Source organism: Nuphar pumila, chromosome 3, assembly GCF_984573655.1.
Source record: "Nuphar pumila chromosome 3, dmNupPumi1.hap1.1, whole genome shotgun sequence".
NCBI lineage: Eukaryota > Viridiplantae > Streptophyta > Magnoliopsida > Nymphaeales > Nymphaeaceae > Nuphar > Nuphar pumila.
The window spans coordinates 129,716,043-129,733,319 of NC_143251.1; the positions used below are offsets into that span (position 1 = coordinate 129,716,043).

Below are 17,277 nucleotides of genomic sequence, written 5' to 3' on the forward strand. Positions count from 1 at the left end.
TCACGTTGACGTTAGGAATTAGGTTGTCTCCGTCAAATGAGGGGCTTTCCTGCAATTAATAAAATATACCAAGGGGTTGAGAGATATCAAAAAATTAAAGAGCGTTTTCTTCTGAAATGACAGTAGTTAAGGGAACCAAAAAAACCATTAAAGAGAGATGACGGAAGACATCGATTCGGGAAAGCGTCGTTGATCCAGAGATTCTTCTTCTTCTTCTTCTTCTCTTTTCTGCAATCTCCGAGTCTTCTCGCTCGCTTCTTCTTCGAAGACAAAAAAGAGGGAAAAGGAGAATTTTCTCCTTCTTTAGGCCTTAACTTTTCTCCCGAAGAGCTACAGAGGTCGGGTGTTCGAATCGCGCGAGATGAGGTTTTGACGGGAAGAGAGAGAAAAATGCAGATCCGGGGATCGAGCAGCGGGCTACCCGGCTTTGTTCGTCGATCGAGGATCTCCTCGTTGATGCTTTCGATGATCGCGATGATGTCGACGGTTTACGTCGTGGGACGGTGAGCGATTCTCTCTCTCTCAATCTGTGTGTGTGTGTGTGTGAAATTAGGGCAAGTTTTCGTGTTATTTAGCCTTCGGAACTGGATATAAGATTTTCTGATTTGAGAACCGATTGAATCTGCAAACTTTTCAGTTTCGTGATCGATTCCGGGGTGATTTTATTGTGATTTTAGGTATAAGACTGTAATTAGGGGAATCTGCCGAGAATTTTCTTTCGGATCAGGGAATCTATAGAAAAGTTCGTGGCATTCGACGACGCATCTCGTAATCGGGCGCTTGTTAACTAATTTTATGTAGAAGTTTATCTGGATTGAGAAAATTCCTGGAATGGATTCTGATACTTGAAGTCGGTGAATTAAACTTTCGTATTGAAGACGGGGGTGGAAATTAGGGCGAAACGTAGGAAAGTATATTCGGAAGTCGAAAGTATGGAAGCAGATCAAGTTTCGGAAGTCGAAAGTCGAAACGTAGGGCAATCGTTTGAAATCGTGGCAGTTTTATGTTTTCACGGAATATCTCGGGGGCATTTTCGTCATATCGAAGCTCTCGGGGCGAAGTAACCGACTTTTTCTTTCACCCCCTCGAGGAAATCGATCGGAATTTTTTCGGAAGATTCTACGGTCGCCCTAAATCTCTGGCGCTTTTCCGGACGATCGGGGGGCATACATGCGATTTTGAATCTTCTGCAACCCGTTTGTGGATAGGGATGGCAGTGGAACGGGCGAGGTCTTGGGACAAGGTCTCCATCCCCGCCCCCGTCTCAAAATTCTGCCCTCATCCGGGCACAGATTTTGATTTTAACCTCCATAATATCCTCAATCTCCGTTCCAAACGGGGCGAGCCCGTTTCTCCTCAGTCTTAAGGTTTACCAAGGGAAACGGAGCGGGTAAGGTGGGGCGGGGAAAAACCTTCATCTCCATTTCATATCCTCCATCCCCGGTCCAAACAGGGCAAGGCGGGGCGGTGCCGTTCCCCCCGTCCACTGCCATCCCTATTTGTCGATCCTGGGAAAGAGGTAGGTTTTTATGCATACAGCGACGCTGCTGATGACTATCCATCTCAACATTTCTGGAGACGGACACCTGCTGTCAAGCAGGTCGCTGCATGCGCTGTTAATACGCTGTGTAATTGCCCCTGGATCTGTAAATTTTTTTAGAAAGTGCCCCTTAAGCAGGGAACCGCGACTCTCTTTCAACAAACGGTTATCTGGCCCCTCTTCTATCCCGACTTTGTGGGTTGAGGTTTCCATTATGATTTTAGGATACGTTTGAATGCCTCGAGATTAGTCTAGTGATTCTGGTGTGGGGTCCCCACTAAGAACGACGCTAAACAAGCACCGAGCCGGATTGGGAGGTGGAACATTGGGCCAGACGTACGTGTCTCCGATCCTCGATTCTCGAACTCCGAGTTTGAGATCCAACTAATTGTATTTTAAGGTGTTTTTTTTCTATTCTTTGAGTTATTAATCTTTGATTCTGAAATTCTGACTTACTGGTCGGGCCAGAGATGCATGCTTCTATAATCCTTGGAAGTTGGATCTCAAATCGGAGCTATCTGAGTTTTAACTTCTAAGGTGTTCTCCCTGAGGGTAAGGCGTAAAGCCCAAGGAGTTTTACGCTGCCAGGACAGTGATCGTAAGTAAGTACGGCAGGCAGAGCCACGTAAAAAAAATATGAAAAACAAACTTCTAAGGTGTTTCTTCTGTTTTCTGAGTTACGTGACACTTTGTTTCTGCATTTCTGACCTACTGATAACAATTAAGGGATCTAATTTTGTTTAAATAAATTCGATTTAGCCTCTGGCAGGATGCAGAAAATAGAGTCTATCTTATTAAGGAGCTGGACAGGAGAACCGGCCAGGTACATACTTGACTCATTTAAACTTCCTTGCGACTGGCATTATGATCAGAAAACTAAGTATTTAAAATTGAATTCGTTATTGCCTTTGCATTAAAAAACTCTCTTAGTAACTCCTGAATCATACTCATAAGGTTGGGTAGTTTCGGTCTCTTAGTAGTATTTAGAGTTATGCAGCAGTTTTTTTTTCCAATTCTTAAAATTTAGCGTTTCATAAAATTATTGTTCAGGGGCAACCAGCTGTATCAGTTGATGACACATTGAAGATTATAGCTTGCAAGTAAGCTGAATTTTGTCTTTGTATTTTATAGATATTTACTGATGTTCCTTTTTATCAAGTTTTTTATTAAACACTATGTGATGATAGCATGTTTCCTATGGTTTGTAGAAGATGAGTCAAAATATTTATCTATTTTAATAGGGACCAACAAAAGAGATTATCGGCTCTGGAGGCAGAACTTGCTGCAGCCAAGGAAGAAGGTTTTGTTGCAAAGCACACATTGGATACAAACGGGACACATCCTAAAAGAAGGTTCTTTGCGGTGATAGGGATTGCTACAGAATTTGGTCACTGGAAGAACCGGGATGCAATTCGGAGGTCATGGATGCCAACTGGTAGAATATTTTATTTTGTCAGTTCTCATTTCTTAGATTACAACGTGAAACTTTCTTTACATATTTAAACATATTCTTTTAGTGAATGCCTCTTCGCTGGGCTGTGGAAAATATGGAAGCTTTAGATCATAGTTACTGGAATCGCTTGTGGTACATGGAAATTGTGATTCCCAAGAAGCAGAATTGGAATCAGTCAGGAATCACAATTCCCGGTTATGGGAATCCCGATTCTGTTGCATGGGAATCTTATTTTCTGTAACTGGGAATCCTGATTCATTCAGCAATCCTGATTCCTATGTTTAGAAATCATGATTTTATCATGGATCTTGTTTCTTTTAGAAATCTCGGTTTTTATGCTCATACGGTTTCAAATATCACTTTCTAAATGATTTCCTATACTCCTTCCTACTCACTTCTCGCTTCCCAAATCCTCTAAAATTTTGAATGTCTGTTTCCCGATTCCAATTCTCGCTCTGGAAACTATGCTTTAGATTTAAGGAAGGAGGTCTTCGAGTTCGACTCTTTGCTTAATGCTTATGTCTTTATGCATTGATTACCAAAGGGGATGACAAGGATGTTTTCGGGGTCATGGCACTGGGAAATATTTCATAGACCAACTTTTTAAGATTTTCATATCTCTCGATTAATACATGCCGAAACACAATATCTAAGGACTGCTTTCCCATCATTTGCTGTTATATACCAGTAATGGAGGAGACATGCTCTTTCCAGCCATATGAAAATGTCCTTAGCATGGTTGATTAATAAATTGGTCCTGATCTACAAGTGAAGCATTCTCATCTTATGAAGGTGCAATTGTTATAGGCAGATGAGGCACAACTCTAGGAGTTCACCACTAAAAGTTTTCTTGTTATGTTTCCATGTTAAGGTGAAGAAATTTGGAAAAATCACATATCTAATCTATACTTCACTCAATGGAGCAGCAACATTTACTGCCATGTTTTGTAGAAGGATCACAATGAGAATCTGCCTTTGCTCATAGTTAGCAGGCCTCCAGCCTCCCTGTGTGCTTGTGATGACCCGGGAGGTAAGAAGTGATGTCACCGATATTATTTTAGGTATTTTCCTCTTTATTATGAAGAGGTGCCTAACCCTTGTTAAAATGGTATTTTGTGAAAAGGGCAAATTTCTATCATTCCATTGCATGTTGCCTAAATGTTTTATTACAACAATTGTTTTAATGTAATCGGTTTAAAAAATAGCATATTAAACTTCAGATCTTTTCACCACCACTTGTTAGGATATAATATTTCATCAATTTTGACCATGACTTTATATTTATTTTTAACTTTTTTTTGTTAAATATGGTACTAAGGGATATGTATATGATTTAACAAGAAGCTAACTAACTAATATGATGCACACATAATGCATGGGAAAAAACCTATGTCACAAGGACATGGGCAAAAGGGCACGAGACCTGCCACTTTTGTGCAATTTTCTACTAAAAATAGAATACAAAGGGATACAACACGAGGGTAAGTTTAATAATCCCTATGACAGGGAAAAACAAAAAACTCGCGCGAGAGAGAGAAATTGTTCTGCTTGTCATAATTATTTTCTAAAAAGAAAACTCTTTAGTATAGGGATGGGCCTCGTGATCTTTGTGTGTATGTGTGTGCTCTTACATGCATGTGTGTGTGTGCTCTTACATGCATGTGTCTGTATGTGTATTTATTTTGGCATGTGCAACCACGAGATTTCATTTTCTGCATAGACGGCCATAAAACTTGGAGGGCTATACCAGAGTTACCGGAAGCGCCCCTATAGTAGGGGAAGCACGCTTCCTCGATACGCGCTTCCGAAATGCATGGGAAAGCGTCCCCTTTTTTTCGGAAGCGCGCTTCCCCCACACTTCCCTCTTTTTCCCATTTTATTTTTTATTTTTTTATTTTATTTTTTATTTTTTATTTTTTTGCTTCCCCCTCGCTTCCTAGGTCGCTTCCGGTTCGCTTCCTAGGTCGCTTTCGAGACGGTTCGTGACTCGCTTCTAAGTAGTCCCACGCTTCCCGCTTCCTAAATTTTTGAAAGTGCCTCGCTTCCCGTATCGCTTCTCGTCCCCGCTTCCTCGACTGGCAACCATGGGCTATATTGCATTTTAGAAGTAGTATTTCTATATGTGGTGACATGCTACTGTTTCTTAGTATTTAGTAAGCTTTGATGGGGAAGGTTCAAGGCCAAACCCATACACTATTGGAGTTGCAAGGCCACGATATGCTAATAACTTGATTCATGCTTGCGCAAGTGAGGGCCTTATGTGACCAGGCAATACTTATATATAGCTTCACATTTAAATCGATTATCACTAGTACTTTTCTCAAGATAGATATGGATTTCTACTTTGTGCTCTATTAACCGTAATAATTAAAGTGCTATTTTACACTTTAATTCAAATGTTTGATCCTGTTGCCATCTTGTTTGACGATAATATTGTTTAAACTTTAAACGTTGCTTCTATTTCATGATATAAGTTGATATGTGACTTTATACATGTATCTTCTCATTGTATAGATTACTGAAGATGGTAACATATCTTACTTGATACAGGCGCAGCACTAAGAAAGCTGGAAAAGGATAGGGGTATTGTTGTACGGTTTATTATAGGAAAAAGGTCTCATTGTTTATCATATAAATATCTGTCCATTGCCTTGGATTTTAGTTCTTTACTAAATTCTTTGATACTGTTATTCAGTGGACATGAAGGCAACAGTACTGACCAAGCTATCAAGGAGGAGAATGAACAAACGAATGACTTCATTGTTCTTGTAAGTTCTTTTCCTGTTATTTTGAGTGATATTGGGCATGGCTTTTTGTGGCATGATACAAATCTCTTCTCACACAGATACTACTGTCGGCTTCGGATGTAAGAGAAAAACTACAGGATATGTGTGTGCATGGTCAAATTTCTACTTTTCTGCTCATTGCTTTCTATTAGAAAATCTGTATTTTATGTTTCTTTGCAACATATCGTGGTATGTGAGCTTTACTTTTTTAAGGTTTTTGAAGTTTGATTCACAATTTTTCATGTATGCTATCACCCGCCTGTAAATTGTGAGGTTCAAATAGGATCTTTGTGAGGTAATCTACGTGTGTCTTTGTTTTTCATGCTGACAAATCTGCTTCAGTGGATCAGATGCATGGGCTTTGTTCTTGTATGTGCTCAGTTTTGGGTCTTCAGGTCATTCTAAGCTCTGATCTTGCTTCTGAAATTCCAGAAAGAAAACTCCATGAATTTCTACACAAGGAATCATGTGTAATGATCTGATATATTTTACCTTTTTCATTAAGTTTTTCGAAAATGAGCTATCTAGGTCTACAAAATTGTAATTGAAAACCTGAATACTACTGGTATAGAAGACAAAATAGCAACCGGACATGACCTCTGATACACTCGCAGGCTTGGTGCAAAATTACCATTTATATAAATCCATAATAGGGACAGTTACAAAATGTTCCAAGATTGCATCAAGAATATCAACGAATCACAAAGATACCACTATGATGTATTACAAAGAATTGCACAACAAAGAATGATATTTCAAAAACATCCAATCTGGGCGACCTGCATAAAATTACCAAATGCCCCTGCTAGACAAAATGGCCAACATACCGCCAGTTGGTCTCGCACACTCCCTCAAGTTGTACATCATGTTAAACATGCACAACTTGTTCTGCAAATGTTTGCAATTTGGTTCTCAAAGCCGATAAACTTGCCTTCCACCTCTGCTTCAATTCTTTTTCTAACAAAACGGTAGTCAATCTGAAAATATTTTGATTTATTGTGAAATGCTGCATAAGCATCCAAGACTAATGAACTTTTATTTTTATGTTCATAACAGGTAGTAGAAGAACACGGGTTGAACCCCAAATATTCATAAATCCTCTAATCCAAATAATCTCTGCAATAATGCCTGCAAGTACTCTGTATTCTGCCTCTGTATTTGAATTGACCATGCTCTTCTATTTCCTGCTTTTTCAGGAAACTAAGTTTCTTTCAAGAAATGCACAATACCCTCATATGAATTTTCTTGTATTGGCATCAACAGCCCAGTTGAAATTTGATTAATCATCACTGATTCAATTGTATATTTGTTTGGATAATTTCTTTTGTAAACAATGCCATGATTAACAATTCCCTTCACATATCCAAGGATGCTCTTCAAATCCTCCATGTGAATTGTTGTTGGTGCATTCATGAATTGATGCACCTGGCTGACAACATATGATATATCTGGCATCGTGATGGTGAAGTATTATGGCACCCTGATAAGAGTTATATTTATGGTTCTTCAAGTGACTTCTTTAGATAACCTTCAGTTCATTACACATTCATTCGGTCATCCAATGGGGTTTATTATTTCCTCAATTCTGCAAACTGTTTTTAGTTTGATTTAAGGACTGGACCTTCAATGTGAATTTACTGCTATGGTTGAGAAGTATTATCAGAGTGGACAAGCATTTTGATTTCAGCTATGAGGGTCTTCAGGATTGTGTTTCCATTTTTCTACACAAAGATGGGTTTGACATAGGAACTGGTTTAGTAGGTCTCATGCAAGTGGAATATGCTCTGATATGTTCTGTTGTCTAAATGGAAGTCTTTTTGTGTTTTCCTATTAAAAGCTTATTGGCTCTGACCAAGCAGACCTTTATGTCAATTCTTTTCCACAAGATTGGTTTGCTGTCGTTTTTATGATTGATACCTTCTGAACTTGTCATATAGTTTATTTGGTAATGGTGATGTGCATGCATACCGCTTGATGTTGCCTGTTGCCTTTAAAGAGATTTGAAATTCTTTTTGGCCTTGGATAGAGAGGTTTATTCTTTCGAGGTATGCACTTGTATGCAATAATCACCTGGGAATAATTTACTAAATGGTGGTGGTTGTTGTTAGATTTTATAAATCCAGAGTTTTACCATGCACGAAGGATGAGGAACACACAAAGAGAGAGAGAGAGAGAGAGAGAGAGAGCTGCAGAGAAACCCTCATTCCCAAAATACAGGAATCGGCTGCTACTAATCTTGTCATTATATGTTATTACTAATACAAATTTAGGGTACTAAAATACTCTTTTATAACAAAGAATAATTACATATGTTCCATTAATGAAAGGATGCATGATCACAGGTCTGGACCCTGACCCGTGATCTGATATAAACACAAACACGTCTTTTCACTCTCTCTCAAGTTGTGCATGGTTTTGAACCATGAACAACTTGCCTTTTAACATCCAAAACATGTCTTTAGTCAAGCCTTTTGTGAATATATCAGCCACTCTATGTCACATGGGTGCGGGTGCGGGGGTGCTGCACTTTAAAAAACCTTGGGTGCGGGGATGCGGCAGGGGCAAAAATGTAATATATATATATATAGAGAGAGAAGGGGGGTCTGGGGTTCCCCCTGGCGCAGGTCTTGATGCGCGGTCTGCGGGCGGGGGTCCGGGGGGGCCGCCCCTGGCGGGGGGTGATAGGGGGGCAGCCCCCCCCCCTCCCAAGATTTTTTTTTTAAAATTCCGCAGCCCATTTCATAGGGCAAATTTTTTAAAAAAAAATCCAAAAAATAGACCGAAATGACCCTGGGTGTGGTCAACGCACCCAGGGTTGGGTTGACCGCACCCGCACCCGCATCGAGTCGCGTCGACGCGGGTGCAACACCCTGCTAGCCGAATCCCTGTGACATAGCAGCCACTTGATCGATAGTTCGTACAAATTCAGGCTCAATCTCCTTCTCTTCTACCTTTTGTCTCACAAAATGTTGATCTATTTTGTTGTGATTGGCATGACTGTGATAAATGGGATTGAATGACATATTGATGGCACTTTGATTATCACATAAAAGGAGGGATTGAGAGATTGGTTCTCCCACTTCTGTCAGTAAGTGCCTAATCCATGTAGCTTCAGCAGTAGCAGCTGCCATTGACCTATATTCGACTTATGTACTTGATCTAGCAACAACCTTTTGTTTCTTACTGCTCCAGGATACCAAATTCATCCCAACAAACACAAAATGGCCTGATATGGATCTACGTTCGTCTAGATCTCCCGCCCAGTTTGCATCAGTATAGACAATAATTTCATGTGCATTTTGCCCATTTGTCGTTTTTATGTACAAAAGACCATCCCCAACAGATCCTTTCAAGTACCGAAGTATCCGCTTAACCACTTCCATATGCCCTTCACGCAGCTCATGCATAAACTGAGATACTTGATTTACTGATTTAACGATATCAGGTCAAGTGAAAGTGAGATATTGCAACATGCTGATTATGCTACGATATTTTGTAGGATCCTCATATAAATCTCCATCTTGAGAACTGAGCTTCTGATGAAGGACACTAGGAGTTCCCAAGGGTTTGCAATCTTTCATACCTGCCTTGTTGAGGACATCAATAGTGTACTTATGTTGGGTGAGTCATTCCTTCAGAAGTACTGTCAACTTCAACTCCAAGGAAGTATCACAGTTTCCCAAGATCCTTCATTTTGAATCTCTGATTCAAGAGATGCTTAGGCTCCTCGATATGAACTTTGAAGTTACCTGTGATGATAATATCGTCTACGTATATCAATAGGAGAGTAACTGTGTCTTGGTTCTTAAATATAAACAAGGAATGGTCAAGGAGAGATCGCCTAAAACCATATTTTTGTATTTTCAGAGAGAAACTATTAAACCAAGAACGGGATGCCTGCTTCAACCCATATATCGCCCTTTTTAATTTGCATACGTATTTTGTAGGATTGCCTTTTGCATATCCAGTGGGTTATTTCATGTATACTTCCTCATTCAAATTTCCATGTAGAAAAGCATTTTTGACATCAAGCTTACTGATTGTCCATTTATGTTCAATAGCTAAAGATAGTATGACTCTGATTGTTCCCATTTTCACAACTGGACTAAAGGTCTCATCATAATCCTGTCCTTGCTCCTGTGTAAATCCTTTGGCGACAAGTCTCGCCTTGTACCTCTCTATAGTGCCATCCGGTTTGTACTTTATTTTGTACACCCATTTCGACCTAACTACATTTTTGTCAGGTAGTCTTGGAACAACATCCCAGGTACCACATTCATGTAGAGCCTCCATTTCTTCGTTCATTGCTTCAATTCATCTTTTAGAATTTGCTGCTTGAGAAAATGTTGTGGGTTCATCTTTCTTGCCCAAAGCAGTTAGAAAAAGTTGAAAGTCTAGTGAATTTTTTTTTATAGCTGACCCATCTTTTGATCGGATGACGAGAGCGGGTGGATCTTCTAACATCAAAAGTAGAAGTAGATGTAGAGGGTGTATCCATTTTCTGATTACAAATAGTGGGCGTCTCTCTTCCTCGTCGAGTATAAACAAAACCTTATACCTTTCTGGATCCAAAGATGGCTTTGTGCTCTCCTGTGCAATCAACCTATCAGCAGGCATAGTTTCTTTATCCTTCTGACCACAATCTGAAGAACAAATATCGTTAGTACTGGAGAAAAGTTCAGAATTCAACCAAGGATGATAGACCTCAACTTTGGAATTTGATTCAGAAGAAGTGATGTGACGATGATCAGAATTCAATTCGCCGAAGATAACATTTCTTGATATTTTAATGCGCTTGCTTATGGGATCATAGCACCTGTATCCTTTATAGTTATCTGTATAACCCACAAACCTGCAGTTCAAAGCCTTGTCCTAAAACTTATGTCTCATTGAACTGACAATATGAACATAAAATACACAACCAAACACACGCAAATCATGATAGTTGGGATGAACTTGAAACAGGGGAAAGTAAGGAGAGTTGTTCTCCAAAATGGTCATGAGCAATCGATTTATCACATGGCCTGCTGAATGAAAGACTTTTGTCCATAGAGTAATCGGAAGATTACTATCATGTATCATACTCATTGCACTCTCAACAATATGGCGATACTTCCTTTCAGCAATTTCATTCTACTGAGGTGTATGAGGGCAAGACACCCCTTCTCCTTATTCCATTACCTTGAAGAAAATTAATAAAGTTACTTAAAGAGAATTCACCTCCTCTGTCACATTGGAAGCAAAGAATATTTTCAGAAAATTGATTATTGACAAAAGAGTAAAAATTTTGGAACAATTTAAGGTTTCAGACTTGTGTTTCATAAAGAAAATCCATGATAACGAGAATAACTGTCAACAAATATAAGGTAATATCTAGTTCCAGATACAGAAGCAATTGGAGCTGGCCACATCAGAATATATAATCTCAAAAGGTCTTGAAGCTCTTTTATTGATAGAATGAAAAGGTAAAACATGACTCTTACATAAGAGACAACTAGAACATTTGTTGTCATTGACATTCATTCCTAAACTAGACTTGGGAATGAGGTTATTTGAGACAAGCTTCTGAATGAAACTACTACTGCAATGACCTAAACGACCATGCCAAGGATTTGACTTATTGGACTTAGAGACACTAAAAACACATGAAGGAATCACTGAAGACGATGATGAGGAGAGCTTCAAGTTGGAATCAACAGGGCGAACACGAGTAGAAGGATCTTCTTGGAAAACATACATATTGCCTTGTCGTTTTCCTTTAGCGAACGTCTCCCTTGTGCAGAGATCCTTGACAAGAATGGAATAGGGAGTAAATTCAGTTGAAGCATTGATATCATCAACAAGCTTAGAAACAGAAACAATGTTTTTCTTGATGTTACGAGTATAAAGAACCTTTGAAAGACTGAGAGAGGACTTTGACATAAGTATAACAGAATTTTTAATACGAGAGATAGAATGGTAGGATCCATCCCCAGTGACTATACTATTTTTACCAATGTAAGTAACAAGGTTTAAGAGCTTACCAGCATCACCAGTAACATGAGTCGCTGCTCCAGAGTCCACATATCAAGTACCCTGCTCATTTTGTTTCAGATTTAATCCTGCTAAGGTTGACAATAACAACTCTTTTACTTCTCCATTGGCCTTTGAGCTATCAGTTCCTCTCTTTGCTTCAGTCTGTGTTGATTTTCCTTTATTCAGGGGATTAAACCAACAATTAGTTTTGATATGCCCATTTTTATTGCACAGAAAACAAGTAGGAATTGGCCTCTGTCACTGTGAGTTGGGAGGTATGTTGGGTGTAAGTAATATTCCACAGCCTCCTCGTCCACTTCTTCCTTGTCCTCCTCTTCCTTTAACATCATAACTTCCTTGTCCTCGTCCATAAGCTACCCCTGTGGCAAGAACATCTTGCGTGCCTGTATGCATATATGATTCTTCAGAGAACCCTTTTAAGTTCATCTCATATTGAAGTAGTTTTGCACGCAGGTCTTCAAATCTGGGCAGATCAGGTAAACACAATAAGGAAGTAACAATCATATGATATTTAGGCCCCAATCCACTCAGAGTTTGTTGTACCATATCTTTATCACTCACTGCACACCCAACAACTGCTAGTTGATCTGTGATGATCTTTATTTTGTTCAAGTACTCCATGATAGTCATGGAGTTCTTTCTTAACATCTGAAATTCTCTTTTAAGAAATACAATCATGGCCCGAGAAACCTGTGAATATGTCTGAACTAGTCTGTTTCAAAGTTTCATGGTTGTACAATCATTTGGAATTGTCATAAGCATCTCTTGTGACAACGTAGAGGTAATATAAGCAACTGGCGCCTGGTCTCTTTTCATCCAAGTTACGAATTCTGGATTTCTAACATATAGTGTCGTAGATGCTCTTTTACTGTCATTTTCTTCTCGTGAGGGACTGGAACAGATCCATTCAGATGTTTAGAAAGATCCTGACTCCTAATAAAAGGAATGATCTGTCTCTTCCAAGTCAGGAAATTAGAATTGTTTAATTTTTCAGATACGAGTTGACTAAGAAAGCTTGAAAAAAGACCAGAAGGAGAATGAAATGAATCCATGTTTCACAATAAGAAGAAATGTCCAGCTCACAACCCGATAATAGCTAAAAAAATCAGTATATCGAAAGGCAACTTTCAACCTCAAAGAAATTCATGCATCCTCTTACTCTTCTTTTTTTTGCTGACAGAATAGTCACGCAGATCACTGAAATAACTGGAAACTTGTTTTTTTTTTTTTTTGCAGAATAGACTATATCAGGCTATGTGAAGGACAATAAACATTAAATAAAAAAACTGAAACAAGAAAACCAAATCTGGTCTTTCTGATCAAATCTGATCAAGTGATTTGAATGAAAATGTCAAAAGGCAAATGGAGCTAGATCTGAATCAGATCTGATCAAGAAAGGATTAACATGGCTGATAGGCAACCGATTACGTGATCAGATCTAATTCTGATCAAATCTGATCAACAAGATGATTTAGAACCAGGTTGAGAATTAAGAAGGCAACATAGAATCTATTAATAACAGAGAAACGTGATCAAATCTGATCAAGAAGATGATGCAGATTTTTTTTAGGAATTAAGAGGCGAGCCAGAATTGATGTAAAATCTATTAATAATCAGAGAAACATGATCAGATCTGATGAAGAAGATGATGCAGAAAAAAAATTGGGAATTAAGAGGCGAGACAAAATTGGTTAATGAAAAACGTAATCAGGTCTGATCAAGATTGAGAAGCAGAAAGATATTGGTCTGATCAAGGTTAAGAAGCAGAAATAAATATTGGAAATCAATTTTCTGACTTGGGAGATTGAACGATCTTTCTAGACATACCTTTTGGAAGCAATCCCGGAGCCAGCTCTAACCTGGCTCTGATACCATGTTAGATTTTATAAATCCAGAGTTTTACCATGCGTGAAGGATGAGGAACACAGAGAGAGAGAGAGAGAGAGAGAGAGAGAGAGAGAGAGAAGGAGCTGCAGAGAAACCCTCATTCCCAAAATACAGGAATCGGCTGCTACTAATCTTGTCATTATATGCTGTTACTAATACAAATTTAGGGTATTAAAATACCCTTTTACAACAAAGAATAATTACATACGTACCATTAATGAAAAGATGCATGATCACGGGTCTGGACCCTGACTTGTGATCCGATATAAACACAAACACGTCTTTTCAGTTGTATATGCTTCATGTTTCATAACTCAGCAAGTAAATTTGCCTATTATCATTTGTCAATTGCATTTAACTTTTAAATGAGTAACCTTCTATTTGTTTTGCAGGATGATTATGTTGAGGATTCAAAAGGGATTTCCAGAAAAACAAAATCATTCTTTGTTCAAGCTTCAGATACTTGGGATGCAGAATTCTATGCAAAGGTTAATGATGATGTCTTTGTTAACTTAGGTTAGTGACAGGCACATATCATCATTACTTTTCTTAGCCTTGCCAGTTGCTATTACTATTAAGTTTTATAGTTTACATTACTTAAGTATGTCTCCATAGTTTCCTTATTATTTGCCTTGCAGATGGTTTAGTTTCTACGCTTAGAACACATTGGCATAATCCTCGTGTTTATATTGGGTGCATGAAATCAGGCGAAGTTTTCAGGAAACAGTAAGTTCAATTGCTATTTTAACATTTTGGCGTACAATCTCCTATTGATAAGATCTGAAAAACATTAAGCTTTGATATTTCCTTTTTGCCTTTAAAATATTTACATTGTTCAACTTCTGTAGGAGGGATAAATGGTATGAACCCGATTGGTGGAGGTTTGGTGATGGAAAATCGTAAGTGTGTTTTATTTTTCTCAGCACACCCTTGTATCGCCATATGCAAAATAGTTTGTATTTAATTTCTCAGAAGCCTCTTTTGTGAGACATGTCATTATTCTATGGGAAAAGTTCTTGTACTCTTCTAATGTTGGAGATGGTTGTTTTGTAGTGCCTAACTAGTTGATGACCTCTAAATGGCATGTATTAATTGCTTGTCTGTATCCTTTTAATTCAACTTCAAACCTTAATTTATTTTTATTTTATCATTAAATTCTTAATTGGATAATGCATTGGCTTGGTTTCAACTTTCTGTATGGTTTTTCTGGTATACTTTCTTTTATGTTTGCATTTATTTCCTTGTTAGCTTTATTTTTGGGTGCTTAAATTCTCACTTTTTTTTTTCAGTTTTTCATGGAGGTGAATTTTTTTCTAAACTTGTCACTAATGTTCAATTATTGAACCTAGTGCTAGGTGAATTGTTGATATATTTGGTGGAATTACTTGAAAGCAAATCTAAAAAAATTTGGTGCATGTGACAATATGAGTCGGGCACATATGTGACATTGTGGATCATATGCATGAAGTAGGCATCACCATTTTTTCTGAGGAAGCCTGCAGTAAGGGTTTGGATCAGATATATAATTTGACTAAAACTTTACAATCAGGTTTTGAAAGGCCTTCCTGGTCTTGATTTGTTAAATGGGTTAGATTTTGCTTTAGGCTTCTATGTATGAATAACAAAAGAAGCTTCCAAATCTGATTAACATCCAACCAATTTACATGTGAAAATGTACCCAGTTAGGGCAGAGATAGTTGGATCCAGGTATGGTAAAGGCTTTCCCTATCCATGTCCAAATCTCTGAGTCTGACCTGTTCACAGTCCCTAGATGCTTGGGGGAAATTTCTTATCAACATCCAGGATCCAACAATGCCTAAATCAACCATGAGTCTGACCTGTTCACAGTCCCCAGATGCTTGGAGAAAAATCCTTATCAAGATCGTAAAGAAAATTGGATTTTGGTTTAGGATGGAATTGAGGGTTGCATACTATCCTGACATGGTATGAACTAGTGAAACATTGTGCTGAAGTTCTTGTTGTTAGCTAGACTAATTTAGACTATGCTGATTCTTTTGAAATAGAGACATTGGCATGATTTTACTGCGTCTTGCACATGTCATTGAATTTTAGGTTTATAGGAAATAAAGGGTAATAGGGACACGAGTGTTTGTATTTTAGAGTATAATATGTTCCCAGTACCTATGTCACAACCATAATTGTTTTATTTTATGATGTTGATAATTGTTCTCATATGACACTGGTGAGGATGTTGGTGATGGTGATGCTCCAAGCCCATGAGCTGTGAGTGTGTATTGCTCATGCATGGCTTGTTGCAGGCTTATAGCGACGGGGATGTGAAACAATACCAACTACGGACACAAATGACTCTATTCGTATGCTGAATAATTTGGATATCAGCATCTGTTCCTCAATTTCTCAATATCAGCACAACCTTGTACTCATCATTGAATGTGTATTCATGACATGTTAGTTCCTTGAAACCTGAAACTGTTGTGCATGCTTGTCTTTTTTATGTAAGCATGTAAAACTCCTCATCTCTTTTCCTCGTGCTTGAAATTTTTTATTTACAGGTACTTCAGTCATGCCGCTGGACAAATGTTTGTAATATCTCGAGCACTGGCGCAGTTCGTGTCCATAAACAAGTTCGTTCTTATATCTCTTTTCTATCTTTTCAGCCCATGTTTAGATCCATTTGGTGAAATAGCATTTATTTAATTGGAATTTGAGTGATTGATAAGATAAATTATACTGGCAGCGCGGTTCTCCGGATGTATGCCCATGATGATGTTAGTGTTGGCTCTTGGATGATTGGGCTGGATGTCAAACATGTTGATGAAAGCAAGTTTTGTTGTTCATCATGGTCGCCAGGTTGCTCTTTCTCTCTCTCTCATATGCTTGTTTGCTGAATTGAATATTGGCTGTGTTTTGACTTGTGAATCACAACCAGGTGCTATATGTGCAGCAGTATGAACTTTGTAGAGGGAGAGGGACTAATTATTAGACTGACCATTTTTACCATTTGATACGATGGGTTCGTCGCTGCTGCCAGGTCATATCAACTTTTGGCTTCTTTCAACCAGATCATCAGTGGACGTGTTTTATATAGCTGCAATCTGCAAAACCAGGCCTTCATAGTTCATTGAGATTTTGAAAGAGGTTTCAGGAATGGTGGGGCTCATGAGATGCAGAAACAACAGAAGCCCTTCAATGTTGCTGGATTGATGGAGCAAACAAACATGCACAGTTGCCGATATATTATTGTTTTTCATTCTTTGCCATAAGTTGTTCTGATCTCCATTCTTGCTTGTTGGCTTCTTCTAGAAGCCCAAGCTTGAGAACCCTTATGTTCACCTGCTTTTTCATAATTCGGTGATTTATTGATCCTTTAGTTGGTTGCAGTTTTATCTTTTTAGCAAGAACTTTTAGCGAGTTTCTGGTGTCACGCATGACAAGTATATTGGAAAATATGTATGCAGCAAGCAAACTTGTGACTTGGGTTTGAAGATCTAGCAGTGTGAAGTGACCCGAATTCATACTGACTTTGTTGCTAATTGGAACTAGCTTAAAGTCTCTTCAATCCGAAATTTTAGTAATAAATCTTAAGTGGGTAA

General features: G+C 38.5%; 1 protein-coding gene across 2 annotated transcripts; it reads left to right on the top strand.

The window, feature by feature from the left end:
• The first annotated feature begins 169 nt into the window (after positions 1-169).
• Positions 170-17,277, top strand: LOC149843790 (hydroxyproline O-galactosyltransferase HPGT1-like). Of its 2 annotated transcripts, none has more exons than XM_090001931.1 (12): positions 170-503; positions 2,300-2,363; positions 2,591-2,640; positions 2,782-2,975; positions 5,544-5,607; positions 5,689-5,761; positions 14,095-14,218; positions 14,341-14,428; positions 14,551-14,601; positions 16,237-16,308; positions 16,422-16,534; positions 16,716-17,277. In XM_090001931.1, the coding sequence occupies exons 1-12, from the start codon at positions 391-393 to the stop codon at positions 16,799-16,801; spliced, it is 1,092 nt and encodes a 363-aa protein (XP_089858057.1). In that variant the 5' UTR covers positions 170-390; the 3' UTR covers positions 16,802-17,277. The 2 variants fall into 2 exon arrangements, with proteins under 2 accessions (XP_089858057.1, XP_089858058.1); XM_090001932.1 differs by having other exon boundaries at positions 183-503; positions 16,614-17,277.

Coding starts and splice junctions, on each gene's coding strand:
- LOC149843790 (XM_090001931.1), top strand. CDS start 391: ATGCAGATCCGGGGATCGAGCAGCGGGCTACCCGGCTTTGTTCGTCGA. Junction 14,219..14,340: donor TGATGTCTTTGTTAACTTAG/GTTAGTGACAGG, acceptor TTTGCCTTGCAG/ATGGTTTAGTTTCTACGCTT. Junction 14,429..14,550: donor GGCGAAGTTTTCAGGAAACA/GTAAGTTCAATT, acceptor CAACTTCTGTAG/GAGGGATAAATGGTATGAAC.